This window comes from Podarcis cretensis, assembly GCF_951804945.1.
Source record: "Podarcis cretensis genome assembly, chromosome: 3".
NCBI classification, from domain to species: Eukaryota; Metazoa; Chordata; class Lepidosauria; order Squamata; family Lacertidae; genus Podarcis; species Podarcis cretensis.
The window spans coordinates 54,993,169-55,011,680 of NC_137172.1; the positions used below are offsets into that span (position 1 = coordinate 54,993,169).

The following is an 18,512-nucleotide window of genomic DNA, read 5'->3' on the forward strand; positions in this document are numbered from 1 at the left end:
CCCCAGCCACTCTGGGCAGCTTCCAACAAAATATTAAAAATATAATAAAGCATCAGACATTAAAGACATCCCTAAACAGGGCTGCCTTCAGATGTCTTCTAAAAATCAGATAGTTGTTTATTTCCTTGACATTTGATAGGAGGGCGTTTCACAGGGAGAGTGCCACTACCGAGAAGACCCTCTGCCTAGTCCCCTGTAACTTCATTTCTTGTAGTGTGGGAACCGCCAGAAGACCCTCAGAGGAGGACCTCTGTGTCCAGGCTGAACGATAGGGGTGGAGACGTTTCTTCAGAGTTAATAACGGATCTCCTTAAAAAAGCTGTCCCAACAAAAATTCATGGGGCACCTCACCCATCATTTCCCACAAAACTCCTTTCTCCTTGAACACCCACTTTCTTCCCAACTAGGGCTGCAGGAACTTTTAACACCGGCGTAGTCATCTGGAAAAACAAGCAACCAAAACTTTCCCTCATACCACTTGATAATGGGAAATGGCATCTGACTTATTTGTGTCACACGGTGGCTAAATGGACAGGAGTCATCCTTCGCGGAAATGGACAGCAGCGATACTGTATTAAAAAGTGAAGGGTCTGGGGGGCCCTTTTAAACTTTATTTAAATGTTTATAAATAAAATGTGGAAGTATTTAAGCCCTGATCCTAAATGTAATCAGGACTGTTTAAAAATTGGGCCTTACCCCATATAAACAGAATTGCCAATAAAACAAGAAAATCCTGTGTATGTAGTACTCAGAAATAAACCATAGCACATGTAAACTTTCAAATACTCACTTTGAAAGATCAAATTGCAATGTAACCATTAATCTCCAGACTCAAAACACTTTGGTTTGGGTAATACACCTCACCAATATACCGGGAGAAAGGTTGCCTGATGTATTGGATAACTGACACAGTTGTTCAGAATCTGGGATAATAGATAAACAGTGAGAACTTTAATTAAATACAACATTTCTGACTATGGGCCTGGTGACAGAATTAGATGTTAAATCAACCGTTCTAGTTTGATTTTCTGACCTTAACAAACTGAGCAGAATAAATTAGGCTAATAGGTAATTCAAAGATCAAGGCTCATTAGTGCAAATGGCATGTTTAAATGCAAATGAGATCGACCATAAACTTATTGTTAGCCTAACTTCTCCCAACTGACTTTCAGCTGTAAGGGTGACTATGGGGCCTACTTGATTGTGGTATAGACGCTATTGTCACAGTAGGGCAGGCATGTCCAAAGTCCGTTTTGAGGGCCTAATCCAGCTTTGGTTGGCCCTCACGCATGTTCACTTCATCAAATCTGGCCCTATTTGAAAAAAGTTTGGGCACCCCAGCTGGACGGTGACTGAAACCAGTGCAAATGAATAGGGCAAATATGAACCACTGCTGTCACAGACCCTCATTGTATATTTAAATTGTAGTCTCAGAGACAAATTGCACCCATTAGATTTTCTTGTCAAAGCGGGTATGAAGCTTATCACAGCAAAACAACATAACTAGTTTAGGTAAAGGACCCCTGGATGGTTAAGTCCAGTCAAACTAAACTATGAGGTGCAGTGCTTATCTTGCTTCAGGCCGAGAAAGCCGGCATTTGTCTGCCCATAACTTTTCGCATCATGTGGCCAGCATGATTGACCACTTCTGGCGCAACAAGACACTGTGACGAGTGCCAGAATGCACGGAAACACTGTTTACCTTCCCACCGCAGCGGTACCTATTTATCTACTTGCACTACTTGAACACAACTACGTATTCCTGTGCTGAAACAGTCCAAATTGGCCAGTCTGTTCATCTTGCTGAATAGTTTTTTGGCAAGAATAGCTGCAAAATACTAAACTGTACATGCAGTAGTAGCAAACAATAACTTTTTTCACTGTTACCACAGGCTAATTAATTTCTGTTTTGTTTAATCACTCTCTGATCCTTTTTATATGGGGGTAGTTTTGATAGAAAAGCAGCAAGAGCGCCCTAATCAAGCTTGTTTCATAGATCAGGACCAATGACCAAGAAGCTGTAAAAGGCAGCAGGATTATACTGCTCTGAAATTATTTCTAAGAGGTTTCAGCTGCAGCCCAATTTGTGTAAAACTATATTTTTTAAAAAAAAATCACCAACAATTGCCACCAACATCATTTTATTAGATCTTTATTTAACATAAAATGTTTCAATACCATTCTAACATAGGAAGAAAGTGTGTTTCCCCTAAAAATACAGAATTGCAGGTTTTTCTAAAGTATTTCTCAGCATCTTCTTATGAATTTTCAACTTATTCATAAATTCTTTGCAGTTCTTTCAGTACAACACCGCCCTCTGCCATAGCATTTTGGAATCTCTGGACCTTTTTTTAAAAAAGAGAAAACAATTAAATCACAACCTTTAGTATATAATTTGTGTTATTATATTCAACATACAGAATGTTGCAATTCTTAGATCCCACTGGATAGATCAAAGTGACCAACCAGGTGCCTCTGAGGGTATCATGACTAATACCTGTTGAAAGCATTGACTTCCCCATTCTGCTCTGAAAGCCACCCAAGCCAGTGGCTATTACTACATCCTGTGGTGGCAAATGCCATAGGTTCAGTATTCACTGTGTGAAGTACTTCCTCTTCACTGTCCTGAATCTTCCAACATTTATTGGATGGCCCCAAGTTCTAATACAATGAGAGATGGAAAAGACCCTCTCTAACTGCTTTCTCCACCCCGTGCATAATAATGTATCCCATTACTTTTCTTTAACCTCCCCCCTTTGCACAACCCCCCCCCCCAAGCTGTAACCTTTCATCATAGGGGAGCTGTCCTTTTCCTATCCTTTGGCAGCTCTATAATATCCTTTTTGAGGTGGCGCAACAAGAACTTTATACAGTATTGTAACTGCCGTTGCACCACAGATTTGAAGAACAGAATTATGACTTTGCTGTTTTGTTTTCTTTCCTAGGGATCCCTGGCACAAAATTTTCATGCCTTTTTCACATCTGCCACATACCGAGTTGACATTTTCATTGAGCTATCGCCTATGACGCCAAGATCTGCTTCATTGTCAACCACCCCCAGTTCAGACCCTATTAGCTTATAAGTGAAATTAAGATCTTTCTGGTACACATTCTTCTTTCCCATTTTTTATCCCAATCCTTCAAGAGATTCTCTCATGAACAATGCTAATTTCACATTTTAGTGTTAGTGACATTTAGCAACACTATACAGACATGTTTCACATTGTGAAACAGTACACCAAGGGAGATTGCTTGTCATCAGTTGAACCACTTAGCACTCCATTGCTAGAAATTAATTGCTCTGTGAACAAGGCTGTTATAAGAGCTTAAAACTTAAGAGGAGTTTCTAGGTTAACAGAAGCCTAAAACTCCAAAGTAATCTACTTACCGCCTCACCACTTCTCTCCCATGGAGTTGTAGCTCTAATGTCCACAAAGTTGATTCCTGCTTCAAGACAGCGTTGTGCTAGCACACGCCCCACATTCTCACAGGCTGTGACATCTGAAGTACTATAAAGGTGCTTCTTTATGGCCCACTCTCTAGTGGAGGCAGAGACCACAATGCGACCACTGCAGTGCACAACATAGGCCTCCACATGATGCTGTGTTCGCTCAAGTCGTAACCTGAATTGCAAGGCACAAAAACCAGCATTTCATTATTTGACTTCAACAATTATTCTGATATAGTATCAATGACAAGTTTCCCAAGAATTCTATTTATAGTGGAGAACCTTATGCTTTATACCTGGAACCCCCCCCCCCCGCCAACTTCGACACAATACCACCTCTTCCTCTCCCCAAGTCTCAAATCAAAACTACATGAAGCAAGGTTTAGGTCCTCTGCTCACAGGGATGACTGTGAAGAGGGCTGAGATTCAGAACATTGAGCATGAGCCTGACAACATGATAACACAATTGCTCTCTGCAGATTAGAAGAAATGTATCAGGAGACAAAAGAAAAGCTTTGAACAAGAAAATATTGTTTCTTAGCAAAATATTCTTCAGATGTTTGTAGAATTCTTCTATGCTTTACATTTTTATAACCTACCTATTCCAATACTCTTGTTTTGGCCATGTGGTTTTCCAGCCTCGCTCTTTCCGTGCTAGAGATAACTGTTCCAAGTTACGTGGATTACGGTTAACGAAGTCAGGGGCAACAATCTCATTTTCTCTTGTATTCTCTTCATCTTTGGCAGAAGGTCTGGAACTGGGAACAGAAGAACTACATCTGATACCTGCAGATGAATAAAGAAAAACTAAAGTTCAACACAACCCAGTGCACAGAAATATTTCCAGCATACAAGGTCAACAAAACCTTTGCATTATGTGACCTCAGCAAAGATATTTGTAAAACCAGGCAGAAGCTTACTGCACAGTAGCTCCTCCTTTGAAAGAAAAGGGCGAGAGGGAAAGCCATGCAGCTTTGTTAAGGAACAAATACTACAACAAGCACATAGTAAGTTTCTACTAACGGGAAGTTGGGCATCGATCTTCAGAGTAAGACGTGCTTGAGTTTTCCCCAGAACACCCCAGGTGTTCTAAAAGTTAGCAGATTCTAAGTGAGATTTACTCCTGTGAATATATGCTTAGGATCGGATCATCGAACACAAACCTAGTAAGTACTGTATACGATTGAAATAAATTTCAACCGAAGTCAGTAGAGTTAGCTTCCCAGAAAATATATGTATGACCAGACTAGAAAAGGCTCCCGTTCACTTAAATGGGCTCCTTCCCCAGGATCCATCTGAATTCTCTATTAACACTCAAATCCAAATCTCAGCACCTTGAGCAGCTGCCGGGAATGCCCTAGCCACGATCCTCAGCTGCAAAGGCCGCCACCTCCTCAGTGCCATCACGCCGGGAGAAGCACACGCTACAGGGTACACGGCAGCACCATTTTTACAAAGGGAAGCTGGGAGCTTCAGCTCTACCCCTTAGCTCTATCTATATGCAAACCATAGGAGAGAAAATCCGTTTCCGCCCCGGGGGCGGGGGCAAGGCACTGCCACAAGTTTGTAACCCTACTTCTGATTGGTCAATTCAAGGAAATCCACCCGCTTTCCTCCATAGAAAGGTCCTATAAACGAACAGCGCTTTGTTGTTGGGTCCACAGACCAATAGCTTTCCGAGAGTGTAGATGGGACCGTAGTTTTCGAAATGAGAGACTTGATATATTCAGATACTTCCCTCTCCCGGATTGGAACTGAGATCCGCCAGCAAAAATAAAATATTCCCTATATCTATTGTTGCACATGCAACTGCGCAGCGCTTTCAGCATGTAAAAGGAATGCAAGGCATCTGCAATCAACTGACGCAGAATTGGGTTGGAAGAAGAGTTTGCAGGAGGGCAGTTTATGCAGTTTTACCACTGCTACACACCCAGCGGCGTTTTGCACGGAGGATTTGGAAGGGAATCTAAATCAGTCTCATAAACTCATCTCCAACCTGTGATATTTCAATCTTAGTTCCCTCAAGCTACAAGAATGGACTATATTGGCATTGGACTTTGCATGCCTTAAATGCTTAGAAACGGAGCGAGGAATACACGAAATAAGATCTGTAAAAGAGTAGGAACGTCTTTTGGGGACTTGGGTTCCGTATAGGAGCCACAGAAAACCTCCCCTCCTCCCTTTCACAGCTAAAACCGGCTTTTCCACCGAAAACCCAGAATTCGCCTCTTCAATGGGATTTCCCTCTACATTTTCTTTTATCTTTTCCGTAGAGTCGATCGAGGCTCACAGAGAGAACAGTGCGCTCATATCCGGCGCAGCCTTTATTACGTAGGAGGAGCGGTCCGGCGCTTTTTCTTACGTCTTCGATTTTGACCAACCCCCTGTAGCTTGATTTTGTCAATCCAAAGTGCGCTTGCGCAGTACGGCTCTGATTTTTCTGTCGTTTGTGAAAGGATGCCGCGGGGGGGGGCGGCGCTTGCCGGAATGAATTCATCAGATTAATTTCTAAACAGTACAATAATAAATATATATAATAATTCATTGGAATATCACTAGCTTCCCCCAACATGACAAGCTGCGGTGAGTCTCAAGCAAAAGTGGCTTCAAAATGGTTGGGAAAGGAGCTACTAAGTGGTTATTCAACCTGGGAATTCTCCTAAAGCGAGCCTCCTCGGATCCCGGCCACTTTCTAGAATCTTCTAGAACACATGTAACCGCCTCACTTGTTGCCACGCAACAGGAAGGAAACGCTCGTTTGCGGCGGAAGGTCCAATCACGATCCAAAACTCAAAAGACATGCCCTGAGTAAACTTGTGCCCCGCGTTTTCATTGGTTCATCTCTTACGCCCTTCCGGCGAAGACGACGCCAGGAGCCTCCCAACGGCCGCCGCCTTGAGGGGCGGGCTTACCCAGGAAGCCTTGCGCCGCGAGGTCTGCAGTGCTGCGCGCGCGTTGCCGCCTCGCTCTCTTTGTTCGTCAAGATGGCGTTCGACGGGCCTTTGGCGGTTTTCGGAGAGCGGGGCACCGGCGAGCATGTCCGCACGCAGAACGGTAAAAAAAAAAAACAGAAGAAGGAATGGTCATTACTTTCCTCGGGGCCTTCCGAAACCCTCTCAGGAGGCTAACGGTGGCTTCGGCTCCGCTAGCGCCGGGGGCTGATGGGGCGGGCGCGCGTGTGAGGCGGGACCGGCTTCCCTGCGCTTAACGGGCGCACAGAGAACGGGCGGCCTTTGGCCAAGGCGGCGAACGTTGGGTTGCCCCACAGGCGTCCCTTTCCTGAGCCTCTAGAGAGGGGGAGAGATCTATCGGGAGGATCAAACTGAGAGTCACTTGATCAAGTCCTTTTTCCTCTCGCCACGCCTCGGGTCTCGCGTTCGTGAAATAATTCGCTTTTTGCATGTGCGATGGAGCCGCTCCTTTTCCGTCAGCCTCCAGTGACGGGGCGCGCAGTTCGCTTCCTAATATGGCAGGGCTCGCTTCCGAAGCTTGTCTCTTTGGTTAGCCACATTGTTAAGCCCGATTTGGATGCATTGAGGATTTATGAGAAACCACATGATATCGGCAGCCCACTCCTATTCCGGTAGGAAATGTAACCGATTGAAAAAATATGTTTCAAAGCAGAACCACAAAAAGAATAATTATTGATGCTGATTTGTAATTAAAACATTAAATTGGGATGTAATTTTCAATTTCACGTGGCTCCATGGGTTAAAAGTTCTGTCAGAGTGTAATGCAGACAAGAGAATCTTAACGTGTGATCAACTGACCTAATTCCATTAGTTCAAAATAATGTCATTTAAAATCTGTACTAGTGTTATCTTGCACGATAACGTTGAAACCACATTTTCTTTTAAGAAGAGCTATGATCATAAACTGCTGAATAGGTTATTATTTTAAAAATCACTGGTGACTGTAGATTTAGGCTAGTGAATATAGATTTGTTTTAAGCTAAAAGTTACCTGTGTTTTTCTCATGAAATCCCAAGTAGTGGTAGATGATGTAACAAGTAGAGGGGAACTTAAAAATCCTGATCAGCATTGTCTTTCCCCTTCCCCATTGAGATCTTGCATTGATATGCTTATTGCTGGCATTTGGTTTATCTGTAGTGAGAGGTTGCATTTTAATCTTTCATACAAGAAGTTATATTTGTTTTAAAAACATGTTTGAGCCTTATTGTGCATATTTATAACATTATAAACTGCATTTAATCTATTGAATTAAAATATATAGCTATTCCCCCAAGCTCAGGTACAAGTTTATTTAGAATCTGTGCTCGGATAGGAGTTGGACCCTTCCCATTCTACTGCCACTTATTTGCATTACCAAATAAGAGGTTATGCTTATGGGATAAAGAAAAGCCTGCCATAGTCTGAAGGAGAAGAATGTACACTGTCTTCCTCCTATATTAAATGGCAGAACATAGTACAGTATTATAATGACAGCGAATGTACTTCATTGCTTTTGGACTGGTTCAGCTGTGCACATGAGGCTGAGAAGATTTAGACACACTGCATGGAACTGTTATAATGGATCTGTGCTTACACTAGAAAATGCCTATTACAAACTCTACTTGTGTGGTCCATTCCTTGTGAAAAACTGGATGGATTGTGAACAGAGCCTACTTGTGGAGGCTCTGATTCATCTTAGAGGTTCTCCGCAAAACACTTGTTCCCCCATTCAAACCATGGACAAATAACATTGAGGTACAGTATTACTATAGTTAAATACTAAACAAAGTGGTAAGTTTGGTTTTCTTAACCAGAATTAACTACTTTTCTAAAAGGATTTGATTTAAATAAGTGTATATACGGCAGCATCTGTATCACGTAACCTATTGTTTTAAGAAAAACACTTTGCGCTATTTGAGAGGAAAATGTATCTGTTTTTCTGAACAGTTATGGCTGCTGCTTCCATTGCCAATATTGTGAAGAGTTCTCTTGGCCCAGTTGGTTTGGATAAAATGTTGGTGGATGACATTGGTGTAAGTAGACACTATTTTCTATGAGTACATTTTAAGAGAAAAGTGCACTGTGCAACCAAGATATGTCTTTCAGTAAGTCTGTAAAATTATCCTGAATTAAACATGTTTTTTAATGTGTTTCAGTGTTCAAAATTCGCCAGGCACATTTTGTACCTGGCTGTTGGCTACTTAAGACCAAGTAGAGATGGTTGGGCACTAGGAGGAGGAGGATGATGATGATGATGATGATCTGGAGGTGCACGCCTGGGGATCATTGTATCTGGACCGTTTTCACACACTTATTACCCCATTCTGTAGAATTCTATCAGTTATATTTTATCTGCACAATCGGAATTAATTTCAGGAACCAAATAGCTTTTTCTGTGCAAGCTTGAGCAGGAGCAGTGAACAACATCATGGTTAATTGTTGTAGCTTGTCTTCACTTCCCCCATCCCACTGCCCTGCTCTCAGTTGTGAAGAATATTCTTACATTATGAATGGTCATTACTGTACTCAAATAATTTCCATAACTTGTTGGTCACAAGGGTTTGGCTTAAAACAGAATCGGGTTAATATACATGCTAATTCAGTTATCCATTCTCAGCAGCCTTGCAAAATATGGGCAAAATGTCCCTTTAGTGGGCATTTAATTAAGACTTGTGGGACTTTGGCTCATCGTAGTGAGAGTAAAAAGCAACCAGTCTCCATCCTCACTTTGAAGCTGAAAGGGGTGGGTGGTGATTTTCCCAACAGCTTCACAGTTATCCCTGTCCTCTTCTCAGCTCCAATACTGAAAGGAAAGCTGGAGGTTATTTGGTAGCTGTATGACCAAAATGTGCAGGACCAAACCAGTAAGCTCACCAACTGTTCCTTCTCTGAAGCAGAAAAATGAGGTGGGATCTTGCTTGGTTGCTGCTTGGTAAAACCTGCAGCAAAAAACAGACTGCTTAGTGCTGATACTGTATGTTGAGGGTCAGCCCAAAGGTGACGTTCTCCCAGCCTGTCCTTACCTGAGGAAAATCGGATGGGGGGGGGGGCTTCCTTGGCTGATGTTGGGTTGAGGAACTTGGCAGCGACATTTTCTGACAGCTAGAAATGTTAGTCCAAAACTAGGGACCCCTGAGCAAGTCCCTAGCGACCCTTAAGCAGTTCTTTATGATTATTTGCATAATGTTTCCTATTATATTTCATAATTGTGATTAATATTAAGTAACAATCATTATTTATTTATTTCTGTGTCTGGAATATTAGGATGTGACCATTACTAATGATGGTGCAACTATTCTGAAATTGCTGGAGGTAGAGCATCCTGCGGCAAAAGTTCTGTGTGAACTGGCAGAGCTACAAGACAAAGAAGTTGGAGATGGGACCACCTCTGTGGTATGTGTATGTTTGTAGATTCATGTGCACTGAAAAAAGGCTGGGAGCACAATACTGTTCTGTGCTGCCCCACTCAGGTTTGCTTTGAAATCTGAACAGCATATATATGATTTATTTTAGATACATAATAAATTAAACTGCCGTATTGATGTTTTAAAAATACTGCAACCACTTAATGTTAGGTTTGCTATGTCTATTTATTCCTTAGCCTATTTTATAAAAGCCTGTTTCACATAAAGGATTATTCATTTATTGTTGTTGAAACGAAGTATGCTCAATCAACCTGTCAAGCCGAAATACCATAATTAACACAGACTTGATAAACAGTTTAAAAATTACATACTCCAGCTTAATGTGTTTGAATTAGAACTATAATAATTTATTATTTATAACCTCCCCATCTGGCTGGGTTTTCCCAGCCACTCTGGGCGGCTCCCAACAGAAAATTAAAAACACGCTAAAACAGGGGTAGGCAACCTAAGGTCCGGAGGCTGAATGCGGCCCAATCGCCTTCTCAATCACTGTGTGTGTGTGTGTGTGTGTGTGTGTGTGTGTGTGTGTGTTTCCAAAATATAGTCCAGCACACCACATGGTGTGAGGGACGGTAGACCGGCCCATGGCTGGAAAAGGTTGCTGACCCCTGTGCTAAAACATCAAAATATTAAAAACTTCACTAAACAGGGTTGTCTACAGGTGTCTTCTAAAAGTCAGATAGTTGCCTTGACATCTGATGGGAGGGCGTTCCACAGGGCAGGTGCCACTACTGAGAAGGCCCTCTGCCTGGTTCCCTATAACCTCACTTTTTGCTGGGAGGGAACTGCCAGAAGGCCCTCGGAGCTGGACGTCAGTGTCCGGGCTGAACGATGGGGGTGGAGACGCTCCTCTAAAAGATCTTGGGCTGTATCTAATGTTGCACTAGCAAGGTTCCACTGGTGCAGTAGAACTTAGGTTTCCTTTCTTCCTCCCCTCTTGCACCTCTGGAATCTACTCTGGAAGGTCCTCCAGTCCTCTAGAGTTGATTTTGAGGGCACACGGCAGGCTAGAGGGATACAAGGGGAAGTTGAAGACCAGTTGTGCACACAGACATCCCTAGTGCCAGAGGAGCTGCCGCATTAGATACGGCCCTTTCTCCCATGAATTATCTTTAAACAGGTTACGCTCCTGAACCCATTTACAAGGTTACTTGTGTTTACTGTTATAATTGGAGGGAAAGTCTTCCCATTTGACTACCACTTATTTGCATTGCAAAATACGTGGCTATGCTTATGGGATAAATAAATGACTGCCAAAGGTCTGAAGGAGAATATTGACAATGTATTCATCCTATATGAAATGGCAGTACATACTGTTAATTATTTTGGGCATGCTTGTAGTTTGGATTCAAAGAAAACACACCTGTTATACATTACTGTCAGAAGGATAATTCTTTCTTGCAAGTTCATGTAAGGGTGTGGTGCAATTAAAAGATGGAGTAGCTTGAGGCAGAAGAATAAAGTTTTTGGGACTGCATTGGCTATTCTGAATGACAGACTGGCATCAGTACAGCATAGGGATGAGTATACTCTCTTCTGTACTCTGAAAGATGCTTATTCGTTTTTTCTTCATCCTCATGCACACAGTGATTTACACAAAGAACTCAGTAACTTCTCACATTAACATGAGAACAAACCTTAGTTTTTATCTGCCTGCTTTGGCAGTAGCCAGAAGTAACCACCTACAAAGGAAACACAATGGGGCCATCATTTCACCATCTCCCAGCAAGCAAAAGTAGCAACTTCCTTTTTGGAAGATTTGCCTGGGAAAGCACTGCAGTTGTTAAAGTCTGGCCCAGCAACAGAACCAACAAATACAATTCTTAGACCATATTTGGATTCCATTTCTGTAGCCAGGCCAGTCTCTTTAAATGCCTTTAGGACAACCCATGTTCCATTTCTGACTTCATTGGTTATTACTGATAGGGTAATAGAACTGTGTCAAAATTGGAGGGGAAGCAAATGAAAAATGCTGTTCTGCATTAAGAGCCTTCTGTTTCTTCACCCAGTTTCTGGTCCTGCTTGCCACAAGACAACAGGCATATACTGAGCTATATTTATCCTTGCATCATAATCTACAGGCTTTTTTTTCTCTCTCTCTACCGTGTCACTTCCACCTAGCCTGGGCTGGTTGGGGGTTAGGTTTTTGGACACATACATGTGGTTCTTAAGGAGCAGACATCTGATAGGATATGTCTCCCTTACACAGACACTAGGTATTCTCAAGTGCTTATCTTTTGAAGAGGAAGAGGAAGACATTGCAGCCATGGACTTGGGGTGAGAACTCAGCTCCCAGGCTATGAGCGGAAGTGGGCCCCACACAGCAAAAGCTGCTGCTGTTTGCAATGGTGGACAGGATAAGCTAGGGCAACTCTGCCAGGCCAGCACCAAATCCTCTTAAGCCATGGAATCTTGGAAAAAGTAGAAAGGATGTGAAATTTAATTTAATGGTCCCTCCAGAGCCAGCAAGAAGTGTGACCTGCAAATGATACCTTCTATCTGCTAAAGAGAATGAACTTATCACATTAAGACCATCATTCTTTTTTCATTAAGCTTATGCCTTGACTATGCTTTAATTTTTTCACAGAATAGCTTGCACATTGTTAAATCGTGTCTCTGTTATTTCTAACAGGTGATCATTGCTGCAGAACTTTTGAAAAATGCAGATGAGTTGGTTAAACAGAAAATTCACCCCACTTCTGTCATTAGCGGATATCGTCTCGCTTGCAAGTAAGAAACTGTTCAGTGGTGAAATCTACTGCTGAGCAATTTCGACCTTCCCTGTTAGTTTTATTGAATTTTAAGATTTTTAGTTTAGGGCAGCATGTTATTTTGTGACAGCACATTTAATGGCCCCAGCCATCAGAAGAAAGGTGGATGGCAAGTAAGGGAAAGAGCACTGGTGTTATGCTGCATGTGGAATGTCCTTTGTAGGGAGGATCAGCTGACTCTCATTTTGCTATCCTTTTGACACCAGGCAAAGACTTACTTTATGTAGGGTTTTTAACATACTGACAGGCCAATCATATATGCAATTTATGCTGAAGGTAAGGAGAGATACATTGGCAGAACAGCTGCCATAGGCTTTATGTGTCAGCATTTCCTAACCTGATGCTTTCCAGGTGTATTGGACTAAGTCCCGTCTGTGTGTGTGTGCTGTCTAAGTGTACCCAGGACTGATTCAAATGTCCTCTTCATTTCACAAGCCTGCAGGACCACATTTTTGTCTTTGACCACTGTCAGAGCAGCAAGTATGGTAGAGGTTGTTGCACCTGCAGAAGGAGATTTGAGATGATCAGCCTCCTTCTGCAGGTGTAGGAGATCCATTCTGTTTGTGACCCTCACACACCCTCTAAGCCACCATAGGATGGCAGCCTTAAGTTGCTGTGATTAAGCTAATTGATCCAGGTTGTATTTTATTGTTTGCTGGGTTCAGCTTGGTTGTTTTATATGTTGCGTAGTATTTTAAAACTCTTTCATAAGCTACCCTTGCAATGATGGCTGGCCATTGAAGGAAATAGCTCATTTTCAGCCTTTATTCCATTTTCAAAGAGATGAAATTACTGTTAATGTTATAATTTCTGTAAGCAGTCAAAGCATTGAGAGTATTAAAATTAAATCATAACTACCTTGTAAAAATTGTGCTTTTATTCAACAGGGAGGCAGTTCGATACATCAATGAGAACCTTGTTATTAACTCAGATGAGCTGGGCAGGGACTGCCTTATTAATGCAGCTAAAACATCAATGTCCTCCAAAATCATTGGAATGTATCCTTTCAGTTTGTGGAAGCAAAGTATTTAGTGCTACCTTGAAGAGAAAAATAGCAATTTTTCTTAGATATGTAGTGGGGGAGGCATAAAGGCATGGTCTAATCCTGATATCATTGGCATTCCTTTAAGAATGTCTTTCCAGAGAACTTGCATCTGTATAATGGCATTAGTCTTAGCTGCTATGAAACCCTCTTGGATATTTATAATGTCTTTTTAATGTGAGATGTGCAGTAAATTCAATAGATGCTCAACTGCTCCTATTCTCCTTAACAGTGCTCTTATAGTGACAGTGACTTCTTTGCCAACATGGTAGTGGATGCTGCACTTGCAGTAAAATACACAGATTCAAAAGGGCAAGCACACTATCCCATCAACTCCATTAACGTTTTGAAGGCACATGGTCGCAGTCAGAAAGAGAGCATTCTTGTAAATGGCTATGCGTTGAACTGTGTTGTGGGCTCCCAAAGTAAGGTCACATTCTTATCAACAAACCAATAGTTTTGTGTTAGTACATGCACTTTCTTTTTCTGAGGAATCCTAAGTGTTAGTAGATGGCATAAAATACAGTGGTGCCTCGCAAGATGAAAATAATCTTTCCGCGAGTCTCTTTGTCTAGCGGTTTTTTCATCTTGCGAATCATCCCTATTAGCGGATTAGTGCTATTAGCGGCTATTAGTGGCTTAGCGGCTTAGAAAAAGGGGGACAAGACTCGCAAGACGTTTTCGCCTTGCGAAGCAAGCCCATAGGGAAATTCGTCTTGCGAAGCGCCTCAAAAAACGGAAAACCCTTTCGTCTAGCGGGTTTTTCGTCTTGCGAGGCATTCGTCTTGTGGGGCACCACTGTATAGTTAACACTTGTGTTTAACATGAAAGTATGATACTAAATAAGCTGTAGGAGACACTTGGTCCTCTTCTGTCTCGGGCTGCAATTCTGCACCCTCATACCTGGTAGTAAGCCCTCTGAATTTAGTGGGACTCACTTTTTAGGTGTAAAAGTGTATCAACCAATAATGCATGATTTGAATGGATGGACACTGATTTAGCCTAGAGGGTTTATGAACAGAGTGGGTTTCAAGAAAATGGGTCTTTGGTGAATAACTTTGCTACAAGAATTACTAATAGCACATTTTAAAGAATATTCCTAACTTGATTTTTTAAAATAATTTTGAAATACTGTATTTTAGTAAACAACCTAGGATGTGTGGTATGTTTTTTCTCCTTTTTAAAGGTATGCCCAAGAGAATAGTAAATGCAAAGATTGCATGTCTTGACTTCAGCTTACAGAAGACTAAAATGAAGCTTGGTGTTCAGGTCGTAGTCACAGATCCTGAAAAACTGGACCAGATTAGGCAGAGGTATGCCGTGGGGGGACACTTGGAACTAAAATGATAGTGTGTATATATAGGTTGTCTTAGATAGTGAAACATGTTTAAAAAGAACAAGGGGCAAATATGGAATCTTAAGAATTTTGAAGCAGTGTATTCCAAACTATCACTATTCTTGCAAAGAATCAGTTCAATTCAAGTTGATTATAAAGAGCAGCAGCAGATTTCTTTTAATTAAGTGTTGGTGTGTGAATCTAAGCTCATGGCTAATTTGAAATCAATTAAATCAGTTTACCTTCCCACAAGTTTGCTCCCTCATCTACCTGAATAAGGAGCTCCATAATCTTTGTAATTGTGTACCATAACTGAAAGCAGTAGAGCTGCCTTCTCAAACCTAGTGCCTTCCAGATGTTTTGACTACAACTTTTATTATCTGACCAGTGCTCATGCATCCTAGTTTTAGTGCCAGTAATACCCTGGCAGGCACCTTACAAAGAAAGGTTGCGGTAGGGCTACATCTGATGTAGCTCCATCTTTTTGTGGGGTCTAGCAACCTTTGCATTATAGAATAGTAGATTTGGAAAGGACCCAACGGTCATCTAGTCCAACCTCCTGCAATGTAGGAATATTTTTGTCCCATATGGGTCTTAAACCCATAATCCTGAGAGCATAGGACTCTTAGCTTTACTAACTCAGCTATCTCACAGGCTTATGCTTCTGTCTATTGCTAGACAGCTGGGTTTGGATAGAAAAGTTGTATACTTTATTAATTTACCAGTCTCTTATAGTGGTGATGAATGTTCTGGTAACCTTCAAATGATACAATTGTATAGTATGTAGAGCTGTCTTTGAAGATGGTTTGGAAACTGCAGTTAATCTGAGATATATCTGCAAAGATTTTATATGGGACTGGGCATTATGATCACATGTCAATTGCACAGGCGTGCAACTCATTTCAAAATGCTACTTTTGATCTTTAAAGATCTTTAGCAGAGGCCCTGTATGCGTGTCTGGAAAGTCTTTTATATGAAATGCATATTAATATAATTGGGAAGATAGATCGCACATTAAATCACAGCTAGTTTTATGGAGCATTTTATCTTTTCGACCACTAATTTCATATTTGAGTTTGTTTCTGTTTAACTAATGCATGCCTACTCTCTCATGCAGAGAGGCTGACATCACTAAAGAGAAAATTCATAAGATCTTGGCCACAGGCGCAAATGTCGTTTTGACTACTGGTGGAATTGATGATATGTGTCTGAAATACTTTGCGGATGCTGGTGCCATGGGAGTACGCAGAGTTCTAAAAAGAGATCTTAAACGTATTGCTAAGGCTTCTGGAGGTAACTACAGACATCAGCGTTGAATCTTAACACCACAGCTTGCTAGTCTTGTTAGTACTGAAGTTAAATATATAGAAACACGTTGCTTACTGCCACTTGTTGGACCTTAAAAACCCAAATATGAGTGAGGTTGTTTGGCATAATGAAAGTGGCTTTTGTGAAGCATACTAAAGGCCTTGCTTGTGTGTTGTTTTTTATAAGCCACTCTGTGTTCAACCCTGGCAAATCTGGAAGGTGAAGAAACTTTTGAAGCGTCAATGTTGGGACAAGCAGAAGAAGTGGTTCAAGAAAGAATTTGTGATGATGAATTAATCTTAATCAAGAAGTAAGAATTATTCTCTTGTATAAAGTATTGGCACCAGCATATTTTGCTACATCTTTTGAAATTTCCTGTTTGATAGTTGCCATGATGCCTTTTAAATTGTGTGAGCAGTTATATGTGTGGGATAGATTACTTTCAGTCCTCTGTTATTAGTCTGAGACCATGAATTTTCTTGATAAAACTGGACACAATTCAGTTGTTGTTAACTACATAATGAAAAATGAGTAACTCAAAAATATAGCTAAATAGGGTTGGTTAGATTAGCTATTAATTTTTTTGATAACTGACTCAGGAATAAGGACCTTTCACTTTGTCTTTCTGAAACAGTACTAAGGCACGGACTACAGCTGCCATTATATTACGAGGGGCAAATGACTTCATGTGTGATGAAATGGAGCGATCCTTGCATGATGCTCTTTGTGTTGTCAAAAGAGTATTAGAGTCAAAGTCTGTGGTTCCAGGAGGTGGTGCAGTTGAAGCAGCACTTTCTATTTACCTAGAAAATTATGCAACCAGCATGGTAAGTTTCTAGTTAATAAATGTTTGGAAACACTTCTGCCTGTGAACTTTGTTTTATTGTAGCTTTGGAGTTCTTTTTTCAGTTGAGTCAGCCATAATTCACTTAATAATTGTTGAAAGATGCATTGGGAATATTTAAATGTAAGATTGATTTTAAAAATGGATAAGTTTATTCTGAATACCTATATGGGATCACTTCAACTAACTTTCAGCACAATAGACTATTTATTGCTAATAAGGCATTGTTCTTTTGCATTACAGTTCTGAAATGCTAATATATAATCCTTTTTTAATTAGGGATCACGTGAACAGCTTGCTATTGCAGAATTTGCAAGATCGCTTCTGGTTATTCCAAACACTTTAGCAGTCAATGCTGCTCAAGATGCTATAGATCTTGTTGCAAAACTCAGGGCATTTCACAATGAAGCTCAAGTGAATCCAGAACGCAAAAACTTGAAATGGTAAGTGTCAGTGCAGAAAGAAGTGGAATTGTTTGTCACAAGCCCAATAACATAAAGCTATCATATATAGTTAATTCTAGTCTTAATATGCCAGCACTCAATACAAATCATCTTTAAAAAATGACTTAAGCACTGTGTCTGTAACAGCAGCTTTGCCAAGGTAGGTTTTTCTGGTGGTGTACTTCGTTCAGGTACAAGGTTGACAAAAATGGATAAAAGTTTGAGGAAGAGCACAGGAGCTAAATGTTGACTTGCTCTCGCTGTATCAAAAATGTTACAAAATTGAGATTAAAAGTTAGCTCTTCATTTGGGAATATTAAACCAATTAACTTTGTTTTTAAAGGATTGGTCTTGATTTAATCAATGGAAAGCCACGTGACAACAAGCAGGCTGGTGTATTTGAGCCTACTGTGGTTAAAACAAAGAGTCTGAAGTTTGCAACAGAAGCTGCAATTACTATTCTTCGAATCGATGATGTTATTAAGCTGCACCCTGAAAGTAAAGGTGATAAAGGCGGATGCTATGAAGATGCAGTTCATTCTGGAGCAATTGAAGACTAAATGCATTTTTATTCCAACTGTTCCTGTAAAAGTCTTTGTAGTCTTGTATGTACAAGTGTGTTAATGAAGCTGTTGCACTTCTGCTTAATTACTTAAAATTAAAAAATGGCTGTGTCCTCATATTTGTCCTGATATTTAAGCACGCAATAAAATGCAAGGTGGCTAAGAGCTTTTGAGGGCTTAACAGAAGTCACTATACAACGCTTTTGGTTTTCTACACCAAGGAATGCTGTGCAGTTATGCCTAGCGCTAAAGTTGCAGTATCCAAGGTTTTTGCTCTGCTGGGGTGGGGCAAGGAACAGCTTAACTTTTCCTGAAGTCAAGAGACTGATTCTGCCCACTAAGGTGCTCTCTGCAGCAGCCAGATTGGCTATTTTAATCCAT

General features: G+C 41.0%; 3 protein-coding genes across 3 annotated transcripts in view; 1 reads left to right on the forward strand and 2 right to left on the reverse strand.

The window, feature by feature from the left end:
- Positions 1 to 1,051, reverse strand: part of PNLDC1 (PARN like ribonuclease domain containing exonuclease 1) — a 48,913-nt gene extending 47,862 nt beyond the window's left edge. Inside the window, exon 1 of the mRNA XM_079971886.1 lies at positions 791 to 1,051. The gene's annotated coding sequence lies outside the window, so the exon portion shown is untranslated. The remainder of the gene's footprint in view (positions 1 to 790) is intronic.
- A 1,073-nt stretch (positions 1,052 to 2,124) lies between these two features.
- On the reverse strand, positions 2,125 to 4,992 carry MRPL18 (mitochondrial ribosomal protein L18). Its single transcript, XM_079971956.1, has 4 exons — positions 4,783 to 4,992; positions 4,048 to 4,234; positions 3,389 to 3,623; positions 2,125 to 2,345 (listed from the first exon to the last, which is right to left on the reverse strand). Exons 1-4 carry the CDS (start codon positions 4,850 to 4,852, stop codon positions 2,274 to 2,276), a joined length of 564 nt encoding a protein of 187 aa, XP_079828082.1. The 5' UTR covers positions 4,853 to 4,992; the 3' UTR covers positions 2,125 to 2,273.
- Positions 4,993 to 6,342: 1,350 nt separating this feature from the next.
- On the forward strand, positions 6,343 to 18,248 carry TCP1 (t-complex 1). The gene is made up of 12 exons (XM_079971883.1): positions 6,343 to 6,502; positions 8,347 to 8,432; positions 9,664 to 9,792; positions 12,457 to 12,554; positions 13,483 to 13,593; positions 13,881 to 14,062; positions 14,824 to 14,950; positions 16,091 to 16,266; positions 16,468 to 16,591; positions 16,916 to 17,108; positions 17,405 to 17,568; positions 17,912 to 18,248. Exons 1-12 carry the CDS (start codon positions 6,433 to 6,435, stop codon positions 18,126 to 18,128), a joined length of 1,677 nt encoding a protein of 558 aa, XP_079828009.1. The 5' UTR covers positions 6,343 to 6,432; the 3' UTR covers positions 18,129 to 18,248.
- Positions 18,249 to 18,512: the final 264 nt, after the last annotated feature.

What these genes read in the sequence shown, in the direction of transcription:
- TCP1 (XM_079971883.1), top strand. Translation starts at nt 6,433, where the DNA reads ATGGCGTTCGACGGGCCTTTGGCGGTTTTCGGAGAGCGGGGCACCGGC. An exon ending in CTGGACCAGATTAGGCAGAG is followed by an intron (nt 14,951 to 16,090) that starts GTATGCCGTGGG and finishes TCTCTCATGCAG; the next exon opens with AGAGGCTGACATCACTAAAG. An exon ending in GAATTAATCTTAATCAAGAA is followed by an intron (nt 16,592 to 16,915) that starts GTAAGAATTATT and finishes TTTCTGAAACAG; the next exon opens with TACTAAGGCACGGACTACAG.
- MRPL18 (XM_079971956.1), bottom strand. Translation starts at nt 4,852, where the DNA reads ATGGCACTGAGGAGGTGGCGGCCTTTGCAGCTGAGGATCGTGGCTAGG. An exon ending in ATTCCCGGCAGCTGCTCAAG is followed by an intron (nt 4,235 to 4,782) that starts GTGCTGAGATTT and finishes ATTCATCTGCAG; the next exon opens with GTATCAGATGTAGTTCTTCT. An exon ending in AAACAAGAGTATTGGAATAG is followed by an intron (nt 3,624 to 4,047) that starts GTAGGTTATAAA and finishes CTTGCAATTCAG; the next exon opens with GTTACGACTTGAGCGAACAC.